This window comes from Strongylocentrotus purpuratus, unplaced genomic scaffold (assembly GCF_000002235.5).
Source record: "Strongylocentrotus purpuratus isolate Spur 01 unplaced genomic scaffold, Spur_5.0 spur5_scaffold_16, whole genome shotgun sequence".
NCBI lineage: Eukaryota > Metazoa > Echinodermata > Echinoidea > Camarodonta > Strongylocentrotidae > Strongylocentrotus > Strongylocentrotus purpuratus.
The window spans coordinates 9,681,776-9,699,340 of NW_022145601.1; the positions used below are offsets into that span (position 1 = coordinate 9,681,776).

The following is a 17,565-nucleotide window of genomic DNA, read 5'->3' on the forward strand; positions in this document are numbered from 1 at the left end:
AATAGTCCAAAGTTTAATTCTTTATTTTGAGGGGATGGCCTGCTATTTCTGCTCATCAGCACACTTTATTAATGTTATACCATTTCTTTTACAAAACACTGGATCTGCCCCTTGCTTAAATTGTTGCCAGTGAACTTGCACAATCGATTCTTTGCACTGTTTAATATTGTTGAAGGATCATCTTTCGCATCTGAAGATGATATTCTTTAAGCAAAATACAACGTTATAAAATTCTTCTTGTTTGTAAAGAAGAATATTGTTTATACTCCTGAATATTCCAGATATGATAGGCCTATTAAGAATATAATATCAATAGTTAAAAGGTACTGATACAAAGTTTTGGTATGGGGTCATTAATTTGATTCAAATGAATATATATTGGATCTCTTTATGTTGTATAGCGCCCTCTCAAGACTGATATTAATTTAGCTTTACAAAAAAGGTTTCTTAACTACAATCGACCGAAATGTTTGGAAATTATGTATCAGAACTGCATATTCTAAGATTTTCATAGTCGCAGCTACTATGGAATGGCCTAAGGCGCTCTTTGAAATATTTGAAATTTACCGGGAGCACCGGTAGTTCTTGATTATTCAATTTCTCAAAAGCAAAAGTGTTTCAGGGGCTAAATTTTCTAGTGTTTATGGTACATCCACAGGGGCATCCAAATATATCATACTTGTAAAGAATTACTATCAATCTAATTTTCGTAATTTCCCAAAATTTTGCATTACCTTTAACAAAAATAGAAACAAATGCTAAACAAATCAAACCTGTCTGATCGCTGATCATGTGGCACAGTTTACACAAGTTGCGCGGAATGAACGGCTGGAAGTGAGAATATTTCCTGGGTTTAAACGACGAGGCGAACTTCTCGAGGTCGACGAAAGACACATCGCCGTCGACGTCTTCAAGCAAATCAACAAGGGTTCGACTACCAGCTCGTACACCTGAACGACTACCGGATCGACCACTCTGGCTATAGAACCGTTCACGATGACTCGCGTTTGAAACCACGCTGCTTTTCTTGCGAGGAAGTGACGAGAGAACGGCTTCCGAGGATTGCTCTTGACCCATTATGATACTTTAACCTGTAAATAATAATAATAATAATAATAATAATATTAAACTTTTATATAGCGCTTTATACAAATGTCTCTAAGCAATTTACAAATATACTATGAATATCGAACATTCTGATACTGTCGACAACTTTCAAACACATCTTGTATTTTATTCATGTATTCTTTTTTCATCACACGCCTTGGTTTGTACCATCTCACCTGGCTTGTGTTAACATTTCCCACCTTAATAACCGCTTTAATGTGGACCATCTTTTAACAGGCTTTTATGAATAGCGGTCAATGACAACAAGTATAATTTGAATGAACCTTAACTTACCTGAACATAAAGATGTATCTACTGTATGCAAATTGAAATTGAGCAAATTATATCCACTATCAAACATCCATGATGTATCACGTCTGGTTCAGAATTGAAGAAAAAAAATAAAACATCCTTTCAGTTCTCTTATAGGCATTGTAAAAATTAATGACCATGTCCAGTTTACAGATCCGTGACGTTCCGGAATTTTTTTTCCCACCAGTAGGGCAGGTTTTTAGGTCTGACGAGGTCGCAAATTATATTTTTGTTTGTATGGCTAACAAAGAAAATATGTTTTATTGTGCGCTTTACACCTCGAAACAAAATGGAAAAAATATCGCTACATGCTTCGTTGAACAAGTTGAACAGGTGGAAAATGAGTTGAAGGCATATTGATAGACGATGGTGAATCACAGCTTTCTTTTCTCTAGTGCTCTAATTTTTCTTCAATGTTGTATTTCCAAAGACATTCTAATGTTTATGCTCCCACATCAGTCTGTGTCAGGCATAAGTCATTTGAATAAATCTACATTTATTTAATATTTCAGACTTCACTTCATCAAGTTATTTCAGACTTGTCATGCAAGGGATAAAAAGGAATATATCTTGAGAGTACTATTTGAAAACCGATGGGTCTGGAAGTATTGATTAATACCGATTATTGACTTTCTTTAAATTTATATTTATATGGAAGACATTAGAAGACAACTGTTACAGTCCAACTAAGACTGTAGGGCATGCTTGAAAGCATCTTCTAATCTGTCCTGACTAAAATGTGCAATGTTTTTCAATTTCTGAATTCGTCGTTGAAAAACTTGCTTGCTGGCAATAGTGTAGACATGTTTTATAAATTTTAAATGTCTACTCCGGTTAATAATAGCACGTAATGATTTTATTATTTGACACGTACTTCTCATTATCCTATCGATAAGCGTAACGATTTGCTTTAGTATCAAATAGCAAATATAACAAATGACAAGTATGGTTTTTCTGAAAATTGCATTACAATGTATATTCATCGTTAAGAAAAATGTTGTATAATATACAACAATGGGCAAATAATTGTTTCCAGACCAATGATTTAAGTGAGAAAAACTGACGTTTAAAATTGAAGCTGTTGCCGCTTGTATATACATGAACTTGAAATAATAATTAGCCTTGAAAGAAAGTGTCGCAATATATCATGTGTGAGTGAGCTTAAAGTTAATGGTGTAGGTTTGTTTGAGACTATAGGTGAAATATATGGGTGAAACATTTATTATTGAAATATATTTAATCAGGATAACAAGTATCAGATACATTGTAAATACAAAATCTGTTTTACATCCTGGTCCTAAACAGAATAAAAATGTAATATACGGATATATAAAAATTGAAAATCACGAAAGCTCACAAGCAAAGGTAAAAATAGTATCAAACTAATGTATACCAATAATACGCATTAGAAGTAGTAAAAAGCAAAAAAAAACTATTATCTCAAATTAACAGCGAAAAAACATCAAATCACATTAAAATATCACCAAAAAAATAGAAGAGGAGAAAAGGTATAAGAAAATTGGTAGGAAGTAGAGAAGGAAAGAGAGAAAGAAAGAGAGAAAGAGAGAGGGAGGGAGGGAGAGAGAGAGAGAGAGAGAGAGCGCGCGAGCGAGAAATAAGCCATGTCAAGAGCAGTATTATGAATAGGCATTGTATCACAAAGGTTTCAAAAATGTGTCCTTGTACATAATTTACGTTTAAAGACACTGATAGATTTAGTACTTTGAAGAGCAAAGGGTAAATTATTCCAGATTTTACCACCAGCGTATTAATTCTTAAAATATTAAAGAGTAGGCTTGAGTAAAACAACATTCAAAACCATGTCTGTTAAAAACCATTTCCTCGCACAATCGTACCGATATGGTTATTTCTGATTTCGAAAAGGGTCATTTCGAAATATAGGCCTATTCTCCCCCCCCCCCCCCCCCTCCCCCCTCCTCCCCTCCTCCTCCTCTCCTTTTCTCTCTCTCTTTCTCTCTCTCTCTCTATACATATTATATGCAAACAAATTATTTTAAGCAATTAGCGTGGTATAGAAATTCTTACAAAGATCATCATATTTTCCATCATCCAATATTTCACGTTTCTGTGAGTCCCTTTCCATTAACGGTACCACGTTGCTGCGTTAAATTCAAAAGGGGAATGTGTGTACTCATCAGGCGCAAAGAGGTCTTGATAAAAAAAAAACTGTAATGGTACTATACAGAAAATGCGGCGGCACGATAACGGCTATAACTAATAAAACCTAGAAATTTTCCTAATGGGTTATATTGTTATCTCGAAGCACAACTCGGGGGACATTTAAACTGCGTGAAAAGGAAATGTCGGTTCATTAATTATTGAAGATTTGATTAGAGACGATGCTTTTTACACCGTTTGCGCTTTTAATAAAAAAAGAATCTCTCAGTAAATTCTCCGATGCAAAAGTTATATTTGCAACATGACCGTATCACTGATTTTTCAGCGATTCGAGTGATATGTATTTAAAGAAAATTAGAAAGCAGAATAATTATTTCCTATCATCGAATTTACATTCCATACAATCGTGCCTTATTTTAGGTACATGAGTTGGAAAAAGAACATGTCCGTTATGAAGCATTTCAGAATAAACTCGAACTAGGAATGGCGGTCAGATGTGCTTTTATTTGTATAGGCCGAAACACATTCTAATAATATATACATGCATGCTTATACATAAATAATTTTTGGAGTGGCGGGAACTTAAAGATACTATGTCCCTTTTGCAGTCAACATCAAATTTTGTAGAACTTTGCAGGAATTATGAATATGTCATGTGTGTCCTATCTGTGTAATGTAAACGTTAGCAGTGTCCTAATATTCAAATTATGCAAGGAAATCCGTTTATTTGCTAGAATTTACTGTCAGACACTATTGAGTGACTGACTGGCTTTTTTGTTTCATCTTTGATAATAACATACATAAAATGAGCTGTAAAGGGTACATGAACATTTGTCTACATCAATAACCCACTTCTTGTGATGGCAAAAATTAAATTGATCGAATCTTCGCGAGGCATCACGTACGACCATTCGGTACAATGGTCTGAATATCAAACTATTACTAACTGGCCCTATAGCTCCTACGTCGATTCGACAAATAATAGTCATTATTTTTCCATTTAAAGACATTTTCAAGCCCCCCCCCCCCCCTTTTTTTTAAAGGAAGTTCTAAATTAATATTTTCTTTCAAATGAGGTTGGAATGTAACCTTTTCATTTTGTTGGCCTGCAAATGGGACATAGTACCTTTAAAGGACATTCGACAATCAACGAAATGCTACAACAATACCAGGCAATGACAAAAATTGCACTGATGAAATAAAGACATAAATTTCCACAAAGCTTTTACGAATCATTTTTTTCACTATATACCTTTATACGTAATTACAGTAAAACGTTTTATTTTTGCCTTCTCCCTAGAAAACTGCAGTTCTCTTTCCTTCTCTGTCAACCATTTTATAAGAATGTCGGGAATTGAATCACTTAAAGGATTTGTATACACTGTGTTTCAGGATTTAAAAAAGGGAAGTTCTAGAGCTGTCATCATGGCGTTCTAGTACTTCGAGGAATTAATTCCTGCCAGGTACCTATTTATCTTCCCTGGGTCTAGTGTGGCAATGATAGATTCATGTCTTGCTAAAGGACATTAGTGCCGCAGCGGGACTCGATCAAGCCGCGAGCCACTGATCTACAGTCCGGTGGCATATCCACTAGACCACGACACGTCCAAAAATGTTGTGTTCCGTTCTTTCTGAAGAAAGCACTTCCACTTTCTGAAGAAAGCACTTCCACAAGACAAAGAACTTTCCCCATTATAGAGGTGCCTAAATATATTTTGGTCTTTGTGTATCAAGTAAAATTCATTCACTCGCTGATTATTATTACTTTTATTTTATGTTTCATATATAGGTTGAAGCAGACCAACATAAAAACCTGGTTTCCATAGAGGTCAAACAAAATAGACACACCTCCAAAAATGTGACAATTATATATACATTCCATTCTATAAAAAAAAAAAAACACCACACAACCTGAGAAACAAATATTTTCAGCTTACACAATTCTTGAAAAATAGTTAGAAAATTATCACATATTAAGTCCACGTGTTGGCATAAAATGACGACAAAAATTGATGAAATCCAAAAGTTTTCATTAGGTCAGAAATTACAAAAATTATCGACGTACGTAACTCAACGTCTTTATCAAGGGTTTGTACTGTTGGGTTTAAAGCATGCCATTTTTTCCTTCATCATGATCTATCTATATAGGCTTTCTATTATGTTAATTCATCCACGTATTGGCAATGTTCTACGGTACAGAAGAAAATGCATGTCATGCCAACAATGTAATTTTATTCATACGATTATTTGTGTATGATTTTATATAGTTTTAAAAAAAAAACTACCCCGAAAAAATGTAAGAGATAATCAAAATGATGCTTCATATCGTGTCTGAATTGTCTTGTTTTGACGACCCATCATAATTATTCCCAAGCCTCTGAATTATGTAAACTGAAACATTACAGTTTTCACGTAATACAGAAAGGAAATATTTCAGTTTTTAATCTGAATCTGAGTGTTTTACAAGTTATATACCGATATAATATGCCTTATAAGTGCATCTGTTGTTTCAAAAGTAATTATATGATAATTTCCTCTTTTTTCTTATAGAGTTCGCCTTTGGTAAGAATAAAACGAAATAACAGCCCCAAACATAAAATAGATAAAAACTACACATGCATATAAACAGGTATCCTCATGAAATAACTGATCATTTAAGAATTATCCTTGATCATTTACAAGAAATATGTGAATGGAACTGTACACTTTTTAGGTGATTTATTTAACGGATGTCCTGCAGAAAATTTTACGGAAAGCTTTTCTGAATTCACTTCTTCCAAAGGCATACACAAACATATTGATGCTGCAGTTGGAGGCCGACATGACGGCCGTTATCCACCACGTTATATTACCAAAGGTGGCTCCGGTTGCGGACGCGAAGGTAAACATTACCGTAAGAGGCAGCCAAGACACAAGGAAACATCCGGTTATGACGAGGGGTATACGCAGACTGCGGATGTTTCGCTGAATCCCGTCATAATCGCGTTTGGCTCTACGGACCCGGTCCCGTTTTCGGTGCGCCGTACTGTTCAAGTTGTCGGCATCTAACTGGTGGAATACGTCTACCACGATTGCGATTCCGTGGTCCTGACCGTCAACGGCGTCGTGGCCTTGCGTCGCGTTTGTGTCTCTCAGGCGGGCGGTGCTATTCATCTGCGCAGAAATCTTTTTCGAATGGCGGAGTGCAATTTGGAAGATCCTGGCGTATATGGCCAGGAGCAGAACGGCAACCAGCCAGACGCTTACTGTGAAGCTTCCGATAGTGCTCAGTAAAAATGCAGGGGCAGAGAAGGAGACGAGGCACAACGAAAACCCATAGTGATAAGCGATAGGGTCAACTGATTCATCGGAAATTCCTACGAAGAACGATAGGAAGGTTAATATATAGAACGCTGCTGTTACGACTGCGACAATGGCTCTCTTTTTTGTGACAAGAACTTGATAGGTCAAAGGTCGGGTGATCTGTATGTAGCGATCCAGGTTGATTAGGAGAATAAAAGAAGCGCTCGTCGCTGGAGCCAGAGTCGTAAGGAAGCCTGTGATGTCGCAGTATATGTTACCGGCCCTGGAGAGCCACTCGTAAGTAAATAACGACAAGGGACCGTTCAGGAGCATGGCGGCGGCGATAAGATCGGCTATTGAGAGGGCTGTAAGGACGACCTTGCTTGCAGCACCCATAGCCGTGTCGGGAACTCTTGGGATGACGATGATGTTGATGATATTTCCTACGATTCCAGTAAGAGCCACTAAGGTCACAAATACTGCTCTAACCACCGTGAGAATAAATACCGCTTGCTTGTCATCGACCGAGCTGGAGCTGCTTGATGCATTGAAGCTCTCCATTATGCTTTCTTTAATCAAAGAGATGTTTTAACTAATTCACTCCACTTTCTAGAAGAGTGGTGTCGCTCAGTTTTCATTTCTCGCACAAACTATAATCGTATCATCGTATTATCTAAAGACACTTGTTTCAAATTATAAATCTCATTCACTCTGTTGACTTATAGTTTAGACAATGAATTAACACATCACTGCCACTGGGCCTATAGTCTAGGTAGCATATGGAAATCTCTGGAAATAGGTCTATGGATATGGCGTACGTGACTCAGCAATTTTCAACATTTTGGTCAACACAATTAAAAAGTAATAGCCGTCAATTTCATTCCCATTCCGGTCAGATTTATGAAAGGCATTAATTTGCCACGTGTTCTATATACAAGACTTTTGTTCATATCGATATTGCGGCACGAACAGCACTTACTTTGATTGAAACATTTCAGTGGAACCCATCTATATTTGAGATGGAAGAAAATGAGCACTGGAATACAACTAAAAGTTGATAATACATCCTTGCCTTTCCACACTCACTTTCATTTTTAAGTCATTGAACATCCCCCCCCCCCTTCCCAATTTTGAATTACTGATCATTGCATTGCAGCTAAGTTAAATGAAAATAAAGTGCTAATAGGAAATATATTTACTCTATTATTCTCTACAAAGTGCCTCTAAAGGCAATTACCCGTCTTTATGGAGGGCAGAACGTTCATCGAATTCTACGAGGAGGGTTGGCGTGGGGTCTCCGCAATTACGAGGACCGAGGAGATAATCAGGAGGTGGTAATTGAAACTACCCTTTTTCTTGAACAGGAAGAAGTTCTCTCAGCGTATGGCCATTAACAAAACTGCCCTGTTTTCATGGTATTCAGTTGAATCTATCAATAAATGAATGGAATTATTACCGTGAAAATCATTTTAATTAAACGACATGGTCTTTTTATGGTGCTCGTGCCCGATATTTATACAATATTATTTTCTCACCTATTTAGAACAGGGTCCTTCAAACCATTAATGGAGTTTCGGCAGCAACCAATCGTTAAAGCGGAGTGGGGTTTGTGTCAATTTCTGCTCGTCAGCGGCATTACATATTGGGTGCAAATAAGGCTATAATGGCCTTGAAAGGGTGACAAATATAGAGTGAAATATTTATACAAATATGAATTTATTTTCACAATCGTTACTGCTTCGATGTGTCTCATAAAATATTTGTACATCTAGATGCTGAACAGGCGTTGATGATTATTACCATAGAACTTTAGATATAGTGACCACAGAAAATGTCGTCCTGACACCAAATCTTTCTTTCTTTATGTAATCTTTTTTTAGCATTATATAGGGCCTCGATGAAAAGACAGATTCCGCTAAATTTCTTTAAGAAAGGGGCTATACAGATCGCAATACTTTAAACCTCTAGCCCCTCTCTCCCTCTCTATTTCGCCCCCCCCCCCTCCCTGAGTAGGAAGCATTTGCAACCTTTAGAACCACATTAGGCGCATTTTCAGGCACTTCCTGGAGTAATATGACGTACAGTTGCTTTTTCCTACCCCCTCCAAGAGTAGGGATCTTTTGCAATTTGAGAACCACATTTGGCGCATTAATGTCCACCGGCACTTCATGGAAAAACGAGGCCTTCTGATTGGTTAGAAGTTAATAAGAGAAACTGTCACGTCGTGATACGTTGTATATGCTTCGTTGCTGCACTATGCACAAAGACGGAGGTCTGGTACTTCACCAGCAGTACTTGCATAGATTATCTCGAGTGTATAAACTGTGTTGTTATCAGGGGCGTCGCTAGACCTTTTTCAGTGGGGGGTGTATAGACAGTGGCGGATCCAGGGGGAGCCCGGGGGCCCGGCCCCCTTGAATTTTAACCCTATAAACCCGGGCCCAGGAACTACAAGTTATTTTTCAGTCCCCCCCCCCCTGTTATGAATAGCGACCCTCTTCTCCTTTTATGAATAGCGACCCCCTACTCATATTATGAATAGCGACCCTCATTTCGTATTATGAATAGCGACCCTCTTTCTGTGTTATGAATACCGACCCTTTTGTAATATTATGAATAGGAACCCTTATGAATAATAACCCTTATGAATAATGACCCTTTTCTCCCTTTTTCCTTTTCCCCCTCCCCCCTTTTTTATTAACGGGGTGGGGGCACGTGTCCCCTGTCCCCCCTGAATCCGCCACTGAGAATGATTTCAAATAGTACATAAAACTCTCACAGGTTTCATTTGTCGTGTTATTTGGTCTGATCCGAGCTCTAGTTGAAAGGTTCATTGGGTAGGATATACACTCACAACTTGATCATGGTGTCGTTAACATAATTATCGGACAATACCCTGGACTTTCCCTACCGGCCGTTAATACAAGTAATCTTTCATTGTAAAAAGGATAAACAAAGACTAGGTACCAATTAGGCAGATTTGAGTAATAATCTTTTTAGAACGTTACCAATTTTCTATGATTTGGTTGAAACTGCTTCGATTTTTTTTTTCAAGGCTTGTTCGGCCGGGTGTTCAGTCAGTAGGGCGCTTTAGCAACGCGACGGAAGGCAAAGAGGAGGGGGAAAATCACTCAACCGAGATCGTCCTGTACTATGCTCCCGTCTTCATATGTAACCTGTATTATAGAGTGCTTTTGCAAACACGACGGAAGGCAGGACGAGGGTAACCAAGCAAATAATCAATCTGCGCATGTGCGAACCAGAAGTGTCTCCGTCTTGTTAATTTTCACGACCGTTCTCAGCCATAATAGCGTTCGTTCCGTCAGGCGCGGATCCGGGATTTCTTAGGGGTGGGGGCCCAAATTTGAAATTAAGTGTGCTGAAATTTAGTGTGCCGGCCAATATTTCGCTCAGGGGTTTTATACATCATATTATCGTCAGATGAGCATAATTTTATACCTTATTTGTGACACTGGCAGGTCTGGAATTGGTGTGGGGTCCAGGGGGCGGAGTCCCCGGAAGCTCAGGGCTTTTTTTCCCTTCTTTTTTCGTCCTTTTTTTTGTCCTTCTTTTTTTTCCCCTTTTTTTCCTTCTTCCCCCCCCCCCCTTTTTTTTCCCTTCTTTTTTTTCCCAGGGGGGGGGGGGGGGCGGGCCCCCGGCCCCCTGGATCCGTCACTGCGTTTCCTAAACTCGACGGAAGAGTTGTATCGCCGTACAATAGACCATTTTCGTAATGTAACCAAATGTAATGAATAAGTCTTTGTGAAGTGCCTCAATACAAATTATTCCGTTCACCTGATAAGAATAAAGTATTTCAATAGACAGAATCCGAACTGAATCCATTATTTATCTCGGTTGAGTGAATTCCCCCGTCCTCTTTGCGTTCCGCCGCGTTGCTAAAGCGCACGGGTACGACAATGCCAAAGCTGACGAGGACAATGCCCACCTCCATCATGACAAAGCCGTCTTTCAGAGAGCTCGCGGTCGACATACCAAGATCAGAATGGAATCTAAAGCTACTGTTGAAGATGACAATTTTATCAATTGACTCTAAAATGTCCAGCGTTCATGTCCAGTTCGAGCATCTCTGATTTACATACCAACAATCTTTACAGATCTGGGAGCTTGTCTTGGTACGGCGCACATCAACCCTATATGGCTCAGACTTGCTGTCTACGTGTTTGATTTTGGTAATGTCTACCGAAAATGAATGTTTTGATAACGAGGATTTGTATCAATGCGATAGTCCTCTTATGATATATGACTACAGTTTTATGGTATGTATATTTTATGAAACATTTCGTATACTGTATTTGTACATTTTTATCCAATAGATTGCCACCTAAATGTGTCAGTTCTATGTATTTTGTGTTTCGTGCCTAATTACAAATTTTATTAACGATTGCTGTCATATTTGTCGTATTTGTCGAGTTTTGACATATGATACAGCACGCCCAGTCAGATTTCTAAATTTTAACTATTTGTATTGCTTTGTCGATGTTAGTGTTGTTAATTTCTGGCTGGGAGATGGTGACCTGTGAATGATGAACCTACCGGGCCGTGCCCCTTAAACTGTAGGTAAACGGCACGCCCAGTCAGATTTCTAATTTTCTGTATTATTTGTATATTGCTTAGTCGATGTAAGTGTGGTTAATCCCTCGCTGGGAGATGGTGACCTGTGAATGATGACCCTACCGGCCCTGCCCCTTAAATTGTAGGTGAACGGCACGCCCAGTCAAATTTTTAAAATGTAATTATTTGTATTGCTTAGTCGATGTTAGTGTTGTTTATTTCTGGCTGGGAGATGGTGACCTGTGAATGATGAACCTACCGGGCCTGCCCCTTAAATTGTAGGTAAACGGCACGCCCAGTTAGGTTTCTAAATTTTAACTATTTGTATTGCTTAGTCGATGGTAGTGTTGTGAATTTCTGGTTGAGAGATGGTGACCTGTCAATGACGAACCTACCGAGCCCTGCCCCTTAAACTGTAGGTGAACGGCACGCCCAGTCATATTTCTAAATTTTAATTATTTGTATAACTTAGTCGATGTTAGTGTTGTTAATTCCTGGCTGGGAGATGGTGACCTGTGAATGATGAACCTACCGGGCCTGCCCCTTAAATTGTAGGTAAACGGCACGCCCAGTCAGATTCCTAAATTTTAACTATTTGTAACTATTTGTATTGCTTAGTCGATGTTCGTGTTGTTAAATCCTGGCTGGGAGATGGCGACATGTGAATGATGAAACTACCGGGCCCTGCCCCTTAAACTGTAGGTGAACGGCACGCCCAGTCATATTTCTAAATTTTAATTATTTGTATTGCTTAGTCGATGTTAGTGTTGTTAATTTCTGGCTGGGAGATGGTGACCTGTGAATGATGAACCTACCGGGCCTGCCCCTTAAATTGTAGGTAAACGGCACGCCCAGTTAGGTTTCTAAATTTTAACTATTTGTATTGCTTAGTCGATGGTAGTGTTGTGAATTTCTGGCTGGGAGATGGTGACCTGTGAATGATGAACCTACCGGGCCTGCCCCTTAAATTGTAGGTAAACGGCACGCCCAGTTAGATTTCTAATTTTCTTTATTATTTGTATATTGCTTTATAGTCGATGTAAGTGGGGTTAAATCCTGGCTGGGAGATGGCGACATGACTTGTGAAGGATGAACCTACCGGGCCCTGCCCCTTAAATTGTAGTTTAACGGCAGCCCATTCAGATTTCTAAATTTTAACTATTTGTATTGCTTAGTCGATGGTAGTGTTGTGAATTTCTGGCTGGGAGATGGTGACCTGTGAATGATGAACCTACCGGGCCTGCCCCTTAAATTGTAGGTAAACGGCACGCCCAGTCAGATTTCTAATTTTCTGTATTATTTGTATATTGTTTTATAGTCGATGTAAGTGGGGTTAAATCCTGGCTGGGAGATGATGACCTGTGAATGATGAACCTACCGGGCCCTGCCTCTTAAATTGTAGGTAAACGGCACGCCCAGTCAGATTTCTAAATTTTAACTATTTGTAACTATTTGTATTGCTTAGTCGATGTTAGTGTTGTTAATCACTGGCTGGGAGATGGTGACCTGTGATGATGAACCTACCGGGCCGTGCCCCTTAAACTGTAGGTAAACGGCACGCCCAGTCAGATTTCTAATTTTCTGTATTATTTGTATATTGCTTAGTCGATGTAAGTGTGGTTAATCCCTGGCTGGGAGATGGTGACCTGTGAATGATGACCCTACCGGCCCTGCCCCTTAAATTGTAGGTGAACGGCACGCCCAGTCAAATTTCTAAATTTTAACTATTTGTAATGCTTATAGTCGATGTTAGTGTTGTTAATTTCTAGCTGGGAGATGGTGACCTGTGAATGATGAACCTACCGGGCCTGCCCCTTAACGGCACGCCCAGTTAGGTTTCTAAATTTTAATTATTTGTATTGCTTAGTCGATGTTAGTGTTGTTAATTTCTGGCTGGGAGATAGTGACCTGTGAATGATGAACCTACCGGGCCCTGCCCCTTAAATTGTAGGTAAACGGCACGCCCAGTCAGATTTCTAAATTTTAACTATTTGTAATGCTTATAGTCGATGTTAGTGTTGTTAATTTCTGGCTGGGAGATGGTGACCTGTGAATGATGAACCTACCGGGCTTGCCCCTTAACGGCACGCCCAGTTAGGTTTCTAAATTTTAACTATTTGTATTGCTTAGTCGATGGTAGTGTTGTGAATTTCTGGCTGGGAGATGGTGACCTGTGAATGATGAACCTACCGGGCCTGCCCCTTAAATTGTAGGTAAACGGCACGCCCAGTTAGATTTCTAATTTTCTTTATTATTTGTATATTGCTTTATAGTCGATGTAAGTGGGGTTAAATCCTGGCTGGGAGATGGCGACATGACTTGTGAAGGATGAACCTACCGGGCCGTGCCCCTTAAATTGTAGTTTAACGGCACGCCCATTCAGATTTCTAAATTTTAACTATTTGTATTGCTTAGTCGATGGTAGTGTTGTGAATTTCTGGCTGGGAGATGGTGACCTGTGAATGATGAACCTACCGGGCCTGCCCCTTAAATTGTAGGTAAACGGCACGCCCAGTCAGATTTCTAATTCTCTGTATTATTTGTATATTGCTTTATAGTCGATGTAAGTGGGGTTAAATCCTGGCTGGGAGATGATGACCTGTGAATGATGAACCTACCGGGCCCTGCCTCTTAAATTGTAGGTAAACGGCACGCCCAGTCAGATTTCTGAATTTTAACTATTTGTAACTATTTGTATTGCTTAGTCGATGTAAGTGGGGTTAAATCCTGGCTGGGAGATGGCGACATGACTTGTGAAGGATGAACCTACCGGGCCGTGCCCCTTAAATTGTAGTTTAACGGCACGCCCATTCAGATTTCTAAATTTTAACTATTTGTATTGCTTAGTCGATGGTGGTGTTGTGAATTTCTGGCTGGGAGATGGTGACCTGTGAATGATGAACCTACCGGGCCTGCCCCTTAAATTGTAGGTAAACGGCACGCCCAGTCAGATTTCTAATTCTCTGTATTATTTGTATATTGCTTTATAGTCGATGTAAGTGGGGTTAAATCCTGGCTGGGAGATGATGACCTGTGAATGATGAACCTACCGGGCCCTGCCTCTTAAATTGTAGGTAAACGGCACGCCCAGTCAGATTGCTAAATTTTAACTATTTGTAACTATTTGTATTGCTTAGTCGATGTTAGTGTTGTTAATCACTGGCTGGGAGACGGTGACCTGTGAATGATGAACCTACCGGGCCGTGCCCCTTAAACTGTAGGTAAACGGCACGCCCAGTCAGATTTCTAATTTTCTTTATTATTTGTATATTGTTTTATAGTGGATGTAAGTGGGGTTAAATTCTGGCTGGGAGATGGCGACATGTCAATGATGAACCTACCGGGCCCTGCCCCTTAAACTGTAGGTGAACGGCACGCCCAGTCATATTTCTAAATTTTAATTATTTGTATTGCTTAGTCGATGTTAGTGTTGTTAATTTCTGGCTGGGAGATGGTGACCTGTGAATGATGAACCTACCGGGCCTGCCCCTTAAATTGTAGGTAAACGGCACGCCCAGTTAGGTTTCTAAATTTTAACTATTTGTATTGCTTAGTCGATGTTAGTGTTATTAATTTCTGGCTGGGAGATGGTGACCTGTGAATGATGAACCTACCGGGCCTGCCCCTTAAATTGTAGGTAAACGGCACGCCCAGTCAGATTTCTAAATTTAACTATTTGTAACTATTTGTATTGCTTAGTCGATGTTAGCGTTGTCAATTTCTGGCTGGGAGATGGTGACCTGTAAATGATGAACCTACCGGGCCTGCCCCTTAAATTGTAGGTAAACGGCACGCCCAGTCAGATTTCTAATTTTCTGTATTATTTGTATATTGCTTAGTCGAAGTAAATGTGGTTAATCCCTGGCTGGGAGATGGTGACCTGTGAATGATGACCCTACCGGCCCTGCCCCTTAAATTGTAGGTGAACGGCACGCCCAGTCAAATTTCTAAATTTTAATTATTTGTATTGCTTAGTCGATGTTAGTGTTGTTAATTTCTGGCTGGGAGATGGTGACCTGTGAATAATGAACCTACCGGGCCCTGCCCCTTAAATTGTAGGTAAACGGCACGTCCAGTCAGATTTCTAAATTTTAACTATTTGTATTGCTTATAGTCGATGTTAGTGTTGTTAATTCCAGGCTGGGAGATGGTGACCTGTGAATGATGAATCTAACGGGCCTGCCCCTATTGTAGGTGAACGGCACGCCCAGTCAGATTTCTTATTTTCTTAAATATTTGTATATTGCTTTATAGTCGATGTAAGTGGGGTTAAATCCTGGCTGGGAGATGGCGACATGTGATTGATGAACCTACCGGGCCCGGCCCCTTAAGCTGTAGGTAAACGGCACGCCCAGTCTGATTTCTAAAATGTAATTATTTGTATTGCTTAGTCGATGTTAGTGTTGTTAATTTCTGGCTGGGAGATGGTGACCTGTGAATGATGAACCTACCGGGCCTGCCTCTTAAATTGTAGGTAAACGGCACGCCCAGTCATATTTCTAAATTTTAACTATTTGTATTGCTTTGTCGATGTTAGTGTTGTCAATAACTGGTTGAGAGATGGTGACCTGTGAATGATGAACCTACCGGGCCTTCCCCTCAAATTGTAAGTAAACGGCACGCCCAGTCAGATTCCTAAATTTTAACTATTTGTAACTATTTGTATTGCTTAGTCGATGTTAGTGTTGTTAATCACTGGCTGGGAGATGGTGACCTGTGATGATGAACCTACCGGGCCGTGCCCCTTAAACTGTAGGTAAACGGCACGCCCAGTCAGATTTCTAATTTTCTGTATTATTTGTATATTGCTTTAGTCGATGTAAGTGTGGTTAATCCCTGGCTGGGAGATGGTGACCTGTGAATGATGACCCTACCGGCCCTGCCCCTTAAATTGTAGGTGAACGGCACGCCCAGTCAAATTTCTAAATTTTAATTATTTGTATTGCTTAGTCGATGTTAGTGTTGTTAATTTCTTGCTGGGAGATGGTGACCGGTGAATGATGAACCTACCGGGCCCTGCCCCTTAAATTGGAGGTAAACGGCACGCCCATTCAGATTTCTAAATTTTAACTATTTGTATTGCTTATAGTCGATGTTACTGTTGTTAATTCCTGGCTGGGAGATGGTGACCTGTGAATGATGAACCTCCGGGCCTGCCCCTTAAATTGTAGGTAAACGGCACGCCCAGTCAGATTCCTAAATTTTAATTATTTGTAACTATTTGTATTACTTAGTCGATGTTAGTGTTGTTAATTTCTGGCTGGGAGATGGTGACCTGTGAATGATTAACCTTCCGGATCCTGCCCCTAAAACTGTATGTAAATGGCACGCCCAGTCAGATTTTTAATTTTCTAAATTATTTGTATTGCTTAGTCGATGTTAGTGTTGTTAATCACTGGCTGGGAGATGGTGACCTGTGAATGATGAACCTACCGGGCCGTGCCCCTTAAACTGTAGGTAAACGGCACGCCCAGTCAGATTTCTAATTTTTCTAATTATTTGTATATTGCTAAATCGATGTTAGTGTTATTAATTCCTGGCTGGAAGATGGTGACCTGTGAATGATGAACCTACCGGGCCGTGCCCCTTAAACTGTAGGTAACGGCACGCCCAGTCAGATTTCTAGTTTTCTAATTATTTGTATATTGCTAAATCGATGTTAGTGTTGTTAATTCCTGGCTGGAAGATGGTGACCTGTGAATGATGAACCTACCGGGCCTGCCCCTTAAATTTTAGGTAAACGACACGCCCATTCAGATTTCTAGTTTTCTTTATTATCTGTATATTGCTTAGTCGATGTAAGTGTGGTTAAATCCTGGCTCGGAGATGGCGACCTGTGAATGATGAACCTACCCGGCCCTGTCTTTCAAACTGTTTAGCCGATGTAAGTGTAGTTAATTCCTGGCTGGGAGATGGTGACCTGTGAATGATGAACCTACCGGGCCTGCCCCTTAAATTTTAGGTAAACGACACGCCCAGTCACATTTCTAATTTTACAGGTAATCATTTGTATTGCTTACTCGATGTAAGTGTGGTTAATACCTGGCTGGAAGATGGTGACCTGTGAATGATGAACCTACCAGGCCCTGCCTCTTAAACTGTTTAGGTAAACGGCACGCCCAGTAAGATTTCTAATTTTCTTTATTATTTGTA

At 39.8% G+C, this 17,565-nt stretch overlaps 1 protein-coding gene across 1 annotated transcript; it reads right to left on the reverse strand.

Moving 5' to 3' along the window:
* Positions 1-6,276: 6,276 nt before the first annotated feature.
* LOC592039 (alpha-1A adrenergic receptor-like) lies at positions 6,277-7,401 on the reverse strand. Its single transcript, XM_791582.1, has one exon. It carries the CDS (start codon positions 7,399-7,401, stop codon positions 6,277-6,279), a length of 1,125 nt encoding a protein of 374 aa, XP_796675.1.
* Positions 7,402-17,565: the final 10,164 nt, after the last annotated feature.